Source organism: Dreissena polymorpha, chromosome 3, assembly GCF_020536995.1.
Source record: "Dreissena polymorpha isolate Duluth1 chromosome 3, UMN_Dpol_1.0, whole genome shotgun sequence".
NCBI lineage: Eukaryota > Metazoa > Mollusca > Bivalvia > Myida > Dreissenidae > Dreissena > Dreissena polymorpha.
The window spans coordinates 135,323,792-135,338,372 of NC_068357.1; the positions used below are offsets into that span (position 1 = coordinate 135,323,792).

The 14,581-nt window shown below is 36.0% G+C and overlaps 1 protein-coding gene across 1 annotated transcript in view; it reads right to left on the reverse strand.

The window, feature by feature from the left end:
* Nucleotides 1–682: 682 nt before the first annotated feature.
* LOC127871574 (peptidyl-prolyl cis-trans isomerase D-like) overlaps nucleotides 683–14,581 on the reverse strand; it is a 29,045-nt gene continuing 15,146 nt past the window's right edge. The window contains exons 5-11 of the mRNA XM_052414645.1: nucleotides 11,094–11,216; nucleotides 10,295–10,410; nucleotides 9,552–9,644; nucleotides 4,254–4,311; nucleotides 3,175–3,261; nucleotides 2,445–2,487; nucleotides 683–1,475 (exon numbers count right to left, since the gene is read on the reverse strand). Coding sequence (XP_052270605.1) covers nucleotides 1,381–1,475; nucleotides 2,445–2,487; nucleotides 3,175–3,261; nucleotides 4,254–4,311; nucleotides 9,552–9,644; nucleotides 10,295–10,410; nucleotides 11,094–11,216 — 615 coding nt within the window. The 3' untranslated portion in view covers nucleotides 683–1,380. The remainder of the gene's footprint in view (nucleotides 1,476–2,444; nucleotides 2,488–3,174; nucleotides 3,262–4,253; nucleotides 4,312–9,551; nucleotides 9,645–10,294; nucleotides 10,411–11,093; nucleotides 11,217–14,581) is intronic.

Consider the following 14,581-nt stretch of genomic DNA (forward strand, 5'->3'; position numbering starts at 1 on the left):
TTCACGAGTAACCATAGAAAATTATATTTTCACGAGTGGCCGTGAATTAAAACGATAATCCACCGATTCCAACAAATTTTCTTTTTAAATTATGTTTTTTTCAGTTTATATAGATCTACATTGTTAAAGAGTTTAACTAAAGAATTTCGCTGGGATAATGACGTCATTTCGTAAAATACCTTGACCTTTCACCACTCAAAAAGTGCAGCTCCACGAGATACACATGCTTGCCAAATATCAAGTTGCTATCATCAATATTGCAAAAGTTATGACCAAGGTTAAAGTTTTTGGACAGACAGACACATACAATGACAGCGAGGCCCATCACAATATACCCCGATCATTCGATCCGGGGGCATAAAAAGCTCATTTTGATTCATTTTCAATACTAAGACGGATCCAGTAGATTGTACAATCGACGCTTCAGGAGCTCAATTTGAATTTACTAACGAGACTCCATTAGATCTCACTTTGATTCTAAAACAGGTTAATTATATTTTACATTTGTGACTAAGACAGGTCTATTCAATTTCTCATTTGAGACTATAACGACTCAATGATATGATGGACCAGTTTTAATGTCAAAAGTCAAATATTTGTAACCGTTTTAGGTTTAAAGTCTATAATAAGTTTCAACAGTAAGAAAGCAAGAATTTGGTCATCTTTAATAAGAAAACAAACACATCCGTATCAATTTATTTTCACTACACAATTCATTTCATCCCCAACATGTTACAGCAAATGATGTAAAGACTTATTGGGCAAGATACTCATCTATACAAAAGCTACTGAATTACTCAAACAAGGGCACATAAACAATCGGTGAAACAATGTGAATGCGATGTCAAAAACAAACAAAAATGATGTTTATACATGTTCATACAATCTTTGTACATGCTTAAAGGAACATGCAATTCATGACCTAAATATGGAATGCATTAAACTGAGCTCTTAGGATTCGGGCGACAGTGAGACTGACAGTAAAAAACAAAAAACAAAATAGGCATGACAACAGATTTACCGGTAATGGGATAATTAACTCAACATTTTTTGTTTACAAATAATACAACGAGTTTACATGTAGACACAGGAGAAAAAACGTTCATCAATTACAAAAAAGCAGATGTGCAAGAACTGTTACATAATTTTGATTAAAACATTTTATATTTAATGACAATCAAATGTAAATGATTGTACTCAAAGCAGTAATTTTTTTATCAATTACAAAAATGCGAGTGTTTGATGCAAGCATTTGTTTCATATATCAAATATGGTCTAATCTACTCAAAAAATGATCAATAACCAAAATGCAAGTGTGTGAGACAGATGACCATTTTACGAAAGATGTGAGCAGTTTTGGGTAAATGAGTGAGGTTCTGGTCATGATGCTGCAAACATGCGTTGGTACATCTGCTTCTCTTTCTTCTTCTCCTGTTCCATGGCAGCTTTCACCTTGACAAGCTCTTTCTGTATCACTGAAGAGGGGAAGGAAGGAATACTGTATCATATTAAGAAATGATATATTTCCATCAAAACATCTTGTTATACAACTAAAAGTAAGGAATAAAGATGCACAGGACTTGAAATTGATTCAGTAGTGCAAATTGACAATCAACAAATATCAGAAACCCAGCTAAGGCAGTGAAATGGTAAATTATTCATAGAACATTTAAAGATACTTTGACAAAAATAAAATGTGGGCGTATATATTAATGCAAAACATTTTCTAATTATGGCTGATGCGACTGGAGACAAATTAACAAGAGATGTGTTCGTCAGAAACACAATGCCCCCTATTGCGCCGCTTTGAAATTATTTTTTTTACCTTTGACCTTGAAGGATGACCTTGACCTTGAACTACCACCACTCAAAATGTGCAGCTTCATAAGAACGCCGCTTTGAATTATTTTTTTTTTTGACCTTTGACCTTGAAGGATGATCTTGACCTTGAACTTTCACCACTCAAAATGTGCAGCTTCATGAGATACACATGCATGCCAAATATCAAGTTTCTATCTTCAATAATGCAAAAGTTATAGCCAACGATTGATAGAAGTTATGAGCATTTTACCATGCTAAATCCTTGAAATGCACTAAGTGACCCCGTGACCTAGTTTTTGACTCGGCATGACCCATATTCGAACTCGACCTAGATATTGTCTAGATACAACTTCTGACCAAGTTTGGTAAAGATCGGATGAAAAGTATTTGAAATAGAGAGTGGACACGAAGTGTGACAGACAGACAGACAGACTGACAGACGGACAGTGCGAAAACTATATACCCCCTTTTCTTCGAAAGGGGGCATAAAAACAGGCCTGCCTATGTTTATGCGTAGTTTAAATGTATGAAAGGTATCACTAAGTCTTAAAATATTCCACATTGTTTCTGCATTGTTTATCTTTTATTTGGTCCAGTCATTGGTTTAGAATACATGTACTTACCTTTATCTTCTGGATCTAAGTTGGCCGCTTTAGTCAATGTATCCTGAAGTAAAAATGTTCGTACTTTATTTCGCAACAAATGTGTAAATATATATTTGATTATTGTATTGCCCACTTTCATGCTGTTAGTGACCTTAAGTTAAGAGTACAAATTATCATGAGAAGTATATTAAAGACCAGGCTTGGAGATGACATGGATTGCACAAGTATGCACTCAAGCTTTCTAGGCTTCTGTCAACATAAACCATCTTCATGAATATTCTTCACTTAATATTAACAGGATTAGCTTAAACCATCTTTTTTATATGAGCTTAGTAGTGCATTAATTGGTTTCATTAATTATCCAGCCAGTCTAGATCCAGCTCAGCCTTGGTTGCCGTGCCGACTGGTATGAAGCTACCCTGTCGCTAATTCGACCACTAAACCTTGCATGAATTTATAGCCGGTTCATCTTCCAATAATGTGTACTAACATTTCATTGTAGAATAGTACAAGCTTTAAATAAAATTGTATGCGGAATACAAAAATAAACACAATTTTTAAAGTAACATAGACTTTCAAATTGTTAAACGAATCAATTAAAAGTGTCTTGGAAAACAGACTGAAGATTGTTTGAGAAATCAGTGCTTGAATATTAGAATAATGCAGTTATTTTGTGACAGTTATCAGCCAGTAACCTATGTCACTTTGCACACTTATATTAAGCAATACAATCTTCTTCTTAGCTTACCTGAGCCTTCTCCCATGCCTTGAGATAAACTTGTGCCTGACCTTTCCGGAACAAGGCTTTGATATTACCAGGTGCTATATCCAGTGCCTGTCAAAATTAAAGAAAACGGATTTACGTACACTTGACAAAAATACACACATCAACAATAACAATAGCTATCTGAATGCAAGCATACAGAGCATTTGTAACATTCATGTTATATAATTTCTAAACTGAACAAGATGCTGAAAAAGTTTGATAACGACCGATGTCTCTGGTTGAAGCCCTTTAAGTATTGATCGAATTATTCTTCAACCTAAATAAGGTAAAAGCCTAAATGAGGTAAGGTGATGTGGTAGTGTTGATAAAGAGGGTTTATAGATAAAATCCATGCAAGTATCAAAGCTTTGTAGCAAGCAGTATTGATATTAGCCAAATCGCATCATTTTGGGTGAACCAAGATGTTGGACCTTCTAAATTAGTTGAGGTTCGAAAGCAGCAGTGAGTGTGTGGGTCCATAGATAACATCCAAGAAAGTATGAAAGCATGTAGAAAGCAATATTGATGCTATATAAAAACAAAGCCTCAAATACAAAGACGAACAGACAGAGAGAAAAAGGGACAGGTCGATTGCTATATGCCTCTCAGGATCAGTAGCCATGGGATATTGGGCATAAAAAGGGCACACTTGAGCAATATTTAATATAATATGAAACAAATTGCACATGAGCCATATTCATATGATACGGTACAGTGCTTGGATTTATGAATGATGTGTGCTGACAAGTGTAAGAGTACTTCATCTCACAAGTTTGTGTCTATGCCCAGACAGACTAAAAGTCATACTGTAAACGGCACTAATGAACAAGCTGACATTTTTATTTTCTAATTTAGTTTCTCTTGTATTAATACCAAAGACCTAAAAATTCGTTAAACAGACCCCAAAATCATTAGACACAATCACCATTTATTATAACACTAACATTAGACACTGCATCACATTTTTTAACAATCATTCAACTTTGCTGAAAATGCTTGTTTTTCCTTTTTCTTAAATTGCCTTATCATAAAGTATTAAAACTTCAAACATTCTAACTCACCTTATCACAATCTTCTACTGTTCCCTCATAGTCTTTCAATGGCAGCTTACATGCAGCTCTGAAAGATAAAACAAGTAGTCAACTAGTGGACATGTCTATGCTGAAATATCAACGCAAGCAAAAGATTGCACAATATCTTCACTCATAAACTGTGAAAAACAGAATAATAACACATAGACTCCCTCATGCCTTTACATGGATTCCATTTAATATAAATAAAGAGAAACATTTTTCAGACCACGAAAAGGCATGTGTATATTTTCAAATCTCGATTTTTGGACAGCACATAAAACAAGATGCTGGGTTAAAAGAATGCATAAAACCTCATGGAAGCATTGTCAGTATTGATTCCTTGGTCAATGCATATCATAGCAGGGGTTTTTCTGCCTATTTTGGGAAAAGGAGTCTGACCAAATTAGGAATTGTTTATCGACAAAATTGTCCATTTTGGGAATTTTTGCTTCGATGAAACGACTCATTTTGGGAAAACATTGTGAATTTATCATGCTTAAATAAGTCAGTGGTTTAACAAATAAATTTATTATTGTTATTTGTTATTTTGTCTTCTTTATATAAACACATGCAATATTGGGCATGTTCGACGTCTATTCAAGTACTGCAGTTTTGTTTTTCAGTTAAAATTACACTCTGAGATAAGAACTGTACAGTCAAAAACTTATAGCAGATATTTTTGACCAAAACAAACACTGGTTAGTCACACAAGTTACAGCATAATTTGTCTCTGCTTTCTGTTTTTGAAAGAATCACAAAGCTCCTCCAATGTTGTGTCATTCAGGTCTAGACCTTCAATGCAGATAAGCATCAGATGAGTAAGTTTGGTTTGTGTGAATATGCTGCGTAATGGGGAGCACAGCAGGGTCATGGTGCTGAATCCTTGCTTAACCACAGCAGTGCTTGTTGATATAATAAACATCAGCTGAATGAGTTGGAACATTAATAATCTAATAATCATAAGTCATAAGACACTTCTTTAAACAAAAAAATATTATTTTTTTTTTGGAAATTGGGATTATTTTTTTTAAATTTCGGTTTGGGATCTGGTTCGTTTGCTTTGGGAATGCCTCTGTTTTCCGGAGACGCAGACAGTGCTGAAAACCCCCTGCATAGTATTCATAAGTGGGTCAATGTAAAGGTAACAAGGGACAAAATTGTCACAAAACCAGGTTTTCAATTTGAAAAAAAGTCTGATAAAGGGAGACAATTCAAAATGTGCATTGTTACCCCCCTTGTGTAAGATTCAATATATTTTTACTCGCGGCGACCTTGATTTCAATTTGGAAAAAAAAAGTGTGATAAAGGGAAACCAACTCCAAATGTGCATTGTTACTGATCAAAGTTAACCCTATTGTTTAAAAATCTATATTTAGTTGTGGCGTCCTTGACCTTGGAGATATCAACGTAATTCTTTCGCGCGTCACACCGTCTAATGATGGTGAACAAATGTTCCAAATGATTTTAATATCTCACAATGAACGACAAAGTTATGGCCCTGACAAGCTTGGTGCGCCCGTCCGCCAGCCCGCCGACATTTGCCAATCTAATAACCAGTTTTTTCCTTCGAAAAACCTGGTTAAAAATAAGGTCAGGTAATGCTGAGTGTTTAATTAAAGTTTCAATGCTTTTTATTGCAAAGTATTTATGCTAACCAAACAGTCCAATTTCGGTTCACCAACAATTTGATGTACTGAATCAGTTTAAGTACTAGAAATGGCGCGGCAGAGGCTGTAGTGTATCCCCACGCCGCATGTTTGACCCAGGGGTGCTCCAGGGTTGGTAATGGGGCTATGCAAAGTTGAGATTGACCGTATTGTCATAAGAGAAGTTCAGTATCAATTATAAGTCAATCAGTGAAGAAATGAAGAAGTTATAGTAAAAGGCAATTTTGGGTGGGTGTGGCCTATGTGGGCGGGGCGCCCCAGGGTTGATAATGGAGCCATGCATAGTTGAGATTGACCGCATTGTCATAAGAGAAGTTCAGTATCAATTAGAAGTGAATCCGTGTAGAAATTAAGAAGTTATAGCAAAAGGCAATTTTGGGTGGGTGTGGCCTATGTGAGCGGGGCGCCCCAGGGTTGGTAATGGGGCCATGCATAGTTGAAATTGACCGTATTGTCATAAGAGAAGTTCAGTATCAATAAGAAGTGAATCGGTGTAGAATTAAAGAAGCTATAGAAAAAGGCAATTTTGGGTGGGTATGGCCTGGGGCGCCCCAGGGTTGGTAATGGGGCCATGCATAGTTGAGATTGACCGTATTGTCATATGAGAGGTTCAGTAACAATTTGAAGTGAATCGGTGTAGAAATGTAGAAATTATAGTAAAAGGCAATTTTGGGTGGGCGTGGTCTATGTGGGCGAGGCGCCCAGGGTTGGTAATGGGACCATGCTTAGTTGAGATTGACCATATTGTCAAAAGAGATGTTCAGTATCAATTTGAAGTATATCCGTGTAGAAATGAAGAAGCTAATGTAAAATAACATAAAACAAGAGTGCCAAACTGTCTCAAGATACGCCCGTTCGAAGGTTTTGGACACCATGCTCAATGCTTGAAATGCACTAAGGGACCTCGAGACCTAGTTATTGACTCGGCATGACCTATATTTGAACTTGACCTAGATATCATTTAGATGTAACATCTGACTAAATTTGGTGAAGATCAGATAAAAACTATATCAATTAGAGAGCGGACACCATGCTAAATGCTTGAAATGCACTATGTGACCTCGTTTTGGACCCAGTATGACCCATATTCGAACTTGACCTACATATCATCTAGACACAACTTCTGACCAAGTTAGGTGAAGATCAGATGAAAACTACTTCAATTAGAGAGCAGACACCATGCTAAATGCTTGAAATGCACTAAGTAACCTTGTGACCTAGTTTTTGACCTGGCATGACTCTTATTTGAACTTGACCTACATATCATCTAGACACAACTTCTGACCAAATTTGGTTAAGATCAGGTGAAAACTACTTCAATTAGAGAGCAGACACCATGCTAAATCCTTAAAATGCACTAAGTGACCCCGTGACCTAGTTTTTGACCCGACATGACCCATATTCGAACTTGACCTAGATATTGTCTAGACACAACTTCTGACCAGGTTTGGTGAAGATCGGATGAAAACTATTTGAATTAGAGAGCGGACATTGCTGTGAACGCCGCCCACCGCCCACCAAGGGTGAAACTATAATACGTCCCGTTTTTAAAAACGGGCATATAAAAATGAGTGAAAATCTCTTACCTGGCCCCACCCCAACCCCCATTACTTTTGACCCAGGGGTCAGATCAAAATTCCAAATAGTGCAGGGTCGCACATATGCTCATAGCTACCATGTGTGTAAGTTTCAAGGTTCTAGTGCTTATAGTGTAGGAGGAGAAAGTGGCCAGGACGGACGGACGAATGGACAGACGGCGGGGATAACCACAATATCCCCACGCTTTTAAAAAATAACAAACAAAGGTCAATGTCCGGTAAGATTGTTGTGTTGATAGTTTTCAAAGACATCATACATAAAAGTATCAAAGCTTTGAAGGAGAATTATTGACCTTAAGACGAAACATCTTACTTTGTCTTTCAAAGAATTTCGACCTTTTTAATTTGTACAAAAGAAGGTCTATGTCAAGGTCATTATAAGGATGCTGGTGTATTGATAATAGCAAAGCTTTATAAAAAGCATTATTGATGTTATAGTAAATTTGTCAGTTTGGGTCAACCTTTCACACGGAAAGACAAACTTATAAACAAATGGACAGGCCGTTCTGTATATGCCACTTAAATCAGTAGATGCTGGGGTCTTATTAGAAGGCATTTGTTATCTGTTCAAGTTTGACCTTTAACTAGAGTGAATGAATCATGCCTTTTGCACAAGCCTCAATGATTGAGGCAAGTTTCATGAAAATTATTTAAAAGGCACACGAGATATAGAACAGACATGACTAGAGCTTTGTCACAGACGTGACGTATACCCCCACGTGCCGCATTGACACAGATATTTTGCATGCTGTCTTCACAAAACAAGAGAATCTAATTTATGGGGATTTTTTAAAATTATTATGCCATTATCATTTATAGCCATTTTGACCGTTGAACCCTTGAATTCTTTCACATGACACGCTGTCCAATGACTGTGAACAAAATTAATGTACAGTGTAATTTTAAAATCTCACAATAAATGAAATAGTTATGGCCCAGACAAGATCATTTATTGCCATTTTTGACCTTTGAACTAAAAGTGTGACCTTGACCTAGGAGATATCGACGTAATTCTTTCGCGCCACACACCCTCCAATGATGGTTAACAAAAGAGCCAAATGATTTTAAAATCTCACAATAATGACATAGTAAGGGCCCGGACAAGCTCATTTATAGCCATTTTTGACCTTTGAACTCAAAGTGTGACCTTGACCTTGGAGATATCAACGTAATTCTTTCGCGCGACACACTGTCCAATGATGGTGAACAAATGTGCCAAATCAATTTTAAATTTTACAATGAATGACATAGTTATGGCCCGGACAAGCTCATTTATAATCGTTGAACTCAAAGTGTGACCTTGACCTTGGAGATATCAACGTAATTCTTTCGCGTGACACACCGTCCAATGATGGTGAACACATTTGCCAAATGATTTTAAAATCTCACCAAAAATGACAAAGTTATGGCCCGGACAAGCATTTGACCTTTGAACTCCAAGTGTGACCTTGACCTTTGAGATATCGACGTACTTTCTTGACACGACACACCGTCCCATGATGGTGAACAAATGTACCAAGTCATTTTAAAATCTAGCGATAAATGACATAGTTATGGTCCGGACAAACTTTCAGTTTAAAACACACTAATTGACCCGTGACATAGTTTTTGACCTGGCATGACCCATATTCAAACTTGACCTAGACATCATCTAGATACAACTTCTGACCAAGTTTGTTGAAGATGAAATTTCGTGACAGACCGACAAAGTGACTCCTATATAGCAGCCATTACCAATGGTAATGGGGGTATACAAATATAAGCTTCAAAATTCCACCTTAAAGTGTGACCTTGGCCAGTTATGGCTGAATTGTGCCTTCTGCACATAACCTCAAAGACCGAAACATTTTTGCCAGGTTCGACGAAGAATGAGGATATACAGCAGGCACTAAAATGTTACAGACAGAAGAACAAACAAAAGGCATTAATATCACTCCCATCTGCTTTGTGGAGAGGGATTTATATAACCTTCACGGTTATTCTTAATTAAAACAAGGTTGTTTTTTAAGTAATTAGCATACATGTTTAGATGGATGGAGAGTTTGTGCTTCTCCTTGAGTTCCTTTTCCTGCTCATCAGTCAGATCAGCATCATCTTCAAGCTTTTCTATATATCTGAATAGTAAATGAGAAAGCATTAATTTATGGCACGTATAAGTGGAGAAACCAAACAAATGATTACCCAATTATTTCTCTCTAGTTTGAAGGTTTGATCATTCCACTTTGGCTTCTTGTGGGATTATTATTTACATATAAGCACACAAAAGGTGAACAACATCATTGTCATTCATCCTTTAAAACAAAACAAAACTAATGAGATAATTAAAACAAGTTTAGTTGAATGACACAGCGCTTTACTTTTCTTGTTTCTTCTCATTGTTCCAGGCTTTTTTTCTTAACTAAAAGTTTGCAGTAGGTAAAATATTTCTTGACTTAACGTACTTAAGTTCTATTAATTAAGATGGATAAGTTCATTGAGATTATACCAGACTAGTTATTTACATATGGGTTAGCAAATTTTGTTATCATATAAACCAGACAAATACCTGTAACCATTGAGATATAATTCAAACAAATGCTTTGACCCAGTTTCATGAACATTCAGCAATAAGTATAGCCTCTGATCTTCACCATGTAAATGATGCCATGGACACAGCACCATGAACAATAGAGAAGAGGCCATCACAAAAGCTCACCATACACATGTTTTGCTCAGGCGAGCTAACAATATACCCATCATAAATGAAGAATACGTGAGATCATACCTCATTGCCTTTGTGTATTTCTGCTTGGCCTTTTCATAACTCTTTTCTTTATAGAGCTTATTTCCAATATCTTTAATTTCTCCAACTATGGCTATTACTTTGATTGTATCTTCTTCCTGAATTAAATCAAACAACATTGAGTATTTTACAAGTATACGACCCTTTAGTGTATTGAAGATCAAATCAAATTAAATTTGGCCAAGATGAGAAATGCAAGCATTTTTACTTATGAGTAAAATTGTGAATGTTGTTCATGTTATAAACACCTTGAAGAAAAGAATGTAATCTCAAACATAAAATTACCAAATGTGGGTCAGACTAGGTATCTCAAGGTTCAAAACTTGGGGAAAACGTACACATGCTGAATTCCTAAACTTGACATGAATAGACAAAAAAGAAGCACTGTTTTTGCCCATGTCTCCAAACTATTGTTTTGACCAAAAGGTGAGAAATTTACCTTTAATTTGAAGAAAACAGACTAGTTTAATTTTTTTGTTAATCAACAGAAAACACAGTGGACTCTATTTTCATTAAAATGATTTTTTTACAAATATTCTCTATCAATACTTTACAATAACTCTGTTAATACTTAAGCGCTAGTTATAATAATTGTACTCCACATTTTCTCTTAATAACAGAATCAGCAGAATACATTTTTATACATTACTTCATGTAAGATTTAGTACATGCTTTTAACTTGTTTCTTAACTGAATATTGTACATGTTCTGAATTAAATTTAGCATACTTTGAACTAAAAATAAATAGAAATCCCTCATTACTGCTGGCTTTTGTACACACCGTATCAAACTTCACCCCAGAGTCTTCAGGCCAGTCTGCATACTTATCTCCTGTTCCATCATCCGTGTTGTATCCATCGTCTTGCCCTGGAGCCAGCTCACCACAGTCCACAATACGACAAACCTGCAGCAACATAGAACTACAGCCTGTCACAGTGGGGATGGATACGCCCACACCTTACCAAGAACCTCACCCAGCCTTAACAATGCACTTTTATTTTACTTTCCTTTAATCCAAGTGTCTACCATAATTCAAATTAATCATTGTTACCCCTTGAGGAGGTAACTGTGTTTGGACGCACTGTTATCATTTGATTTCAATTGAAATTCAATGTAATACAACAGATTAATTGAACCTCAGGATGCAATATTTTATCTACAAAGGGGGAGCGGATATAAAAGGTTTTAGCAAGTCTTTGGTGCCTATTTACAGTACAGGCACCGTGTACTTACACAAAAACGCCTGTCTGCGGTGTTCACTTTTCCGGATGGGTGACATTTCGTGGGGGGCGTACACGCTACTGACCGCGGTGTTCGGTGAACACCTGAAATCGCCGCGATTGCACTCTATTGTTAACGGGAACACCTGTGATCACTGCAATGCTGCGCAGCCTCCGTAAACACCTGTCTGCGAGAGTCATTCACGCGTTTTAAATGTAAATGTACAAAAAAATCATATATTACATGTAGATATTACATGTATGTGCACATGTATGTGTACTTAAATTTGGACAGTACGCTAAGTTGGAAACGTAAATAAAGCATTTAGATGATCAATACTATTGACTCATATAGTGTTAATCAATGCAATTGCCCTTTTTAACAACAAATACCGAGTTTCAAAGAAATCAAGAGAGTATTAAATCATTTATTTACTTGTGTTCGACTTTAAGTACTGTTCGAATTTACGTATTGCATCCGTATGTTACAACACTTGCAGACCTGTTTACCCTACCGATTGCTTCTCAGTAGTATGGAGGGCATCTCTCAGTAGTTTTGGGCTGTTGTCAGTAGTTTTAACCTTTTCAATCATTTTAAACATTAAAACACCATGACTGGGTCACATATCAGTTTAACGGTACATAAAGCATTAGATGAATTTACTTGCTAATAATAAAATCTGTTAAGTGATTTTATTTGCTTTAATTTGTTACAGCCTTTGCCATTTGGTTTGGGAAAAATGGCGCGATAAACCATGAAATTGGAAAAAATAGCGCGATAAACCATGAAATTGGGAAACAATAAGCATTATAAATATGATTATAAGTAACAGAATTAAAATTGTTTTTAAGTGCATGTTTGACAGCATTTTTATATATTTAAGTGCTGCTTTAATGTCTTCATACAATGAAGACAATATTTTATTAATATCCATCCACATGCATATCAAACTTACAATAATCTATAGATTCTTAAATACACCATTTGATCATAAGCTCTTTAAGAGTAGCTATTAATTTAATTCAGTATTTTTTAAAATTAAATATCATAAGAGGGAAAACATAAACAAATATTGACAAACACCCTTAAGTGTTCTTGTCGTGTTAATAATGTATTAAATGGAGCTAAAATAATATATTTTATTTGTTTACCTTTCAATATCTTGCACTTGACAACCTTAGTTCAATGCTATTTCATTAAACTGTACAGCGTAACAAACATAATAAAGCAGAATATGCATTTGAATCTGAGTATACACAGATCCACTTACATATAAATCAAATCATGTTTGTCTCTTTCCTTTTGCGAACGATACTCATTCTAATAAATGCTTTAACTTTGTGAGTACACTGAACTACAATTTTCCAACACTTGTTTCCGTGACGAACATTCACGGTGCATATTTCTGATAAATATTTTATTTTTATTTTTATCTCAAACGTAGTATTTTGCGTGAATTGACACACGCATTACATTATTCCCTAATGACCATATGATATACATTGCTAATTTGAATGGTATTTATTATTTTGCCGTTAATCGCAATTTCTCGTCTGCTTGCCGCCATCTTGGACGTGTGTAAAAACAGCTGGCTCAATCCCGATACATCGACTATTTTCGGTATTCTCCGCAATAGAGAGAGAGATGTGTATATTGGATAGCACCGTAAAATCGTATATATTCGGTTTAATTTAGGAACCAATACGCAAGTCAGTTGTTGTTCGGTGACGACTCGACAAGCTCGATCAGCACTTGTTCCCCGGGTGGCTTGAATTTTAACGTTTCTTACTACGCAAGCGCCAAAATGATTATGATTGATAAATTACCCGCAAAGACCGAAAATAAGCGAAAGTACGATTAAAAACTGAAATTTGACCATTTTGATTGATGGATCCGTAGTTTTTCAGTACAAATCCGTAGTGCGTAGTTTAGCCAAATAATCTGTAGTAACTACGGCGAATCCGTAGAAGTAAACAGGTCTGCACTTGTGTCCAGTCAGTATACAATACAATAATTGTTTCAATAATGAAGGAACTGATACAACGTAACAGTAACGATACTGCGTGTTTAAATTATATTTCATTAAGAGGAAATGTCATTGCCAAATAATTCTCGAGATACCCCGGTACTTCAGTTGAAATTCCCGGTACTTCAGTTGAAATTCACAACGAAACTTTTAATGGAAATTAAATGATCTCAATGCAGTACCCGCTATGAATTTTTTATTTACAAATAAATACACCCACACCAATATTCGGGCTCTTTTTATCTGGACAAAGAAATTCATGTACTTCATGTAGAATTTGTACCTAAACAAAATGTGTTTGTGAAACACAATGTCCCCCTATATGACGTTTGACCTTGAAGGATGACCTTGACCCTTCACCACTCAAAATGTGCAGCTCCATGAGATACACATGCATTTCAAATATAAAATTGCTAGCTTCAATATTGCAGAAGTGACATTACATGAGCAATTTTGACCCATATATTTGACCTTGAAGGATGACCTTGACCTTTCAACACTCAAAATGTGCAGCTCCATGAGATACACATGCAAGCCAAATATCAAGTTGCTATCTTCAATATTGCAAAAGTATTCATAAAATAAGTGATTTGGGCCACATATATTAGACCTCTGACCTTGAAGCATGACCTTGACCTTGACCTTTCACCACTCAAAATGTGCAGCTCCATGAGAAACACATGCATGCCAAATATCAAGTTGCTATCTTCAATATTGCAAAAGTATTCATAAAATAAGCGATTTGGGCCACATATATTTGACCTCTGTTCTTGAAGGATGACCTTGACCTTTCACCACTCAATGTGCAGCTCCATGAGATACACATGCATGCCAAATATCAAGTTGCTATCTTCAATATTGCAAAAGTATTCATAAAATGAGCGATTTTGGCCACATATATTTGACCTCTGACCTTGAAGGATGACCTTGACCTTTCACCACTCAAAATGTGCAGCTTCATGAGATACACATGCATGCCAAATATGAAGTTGCTATCTTCAATATAGCAAAAGTTATTGCAA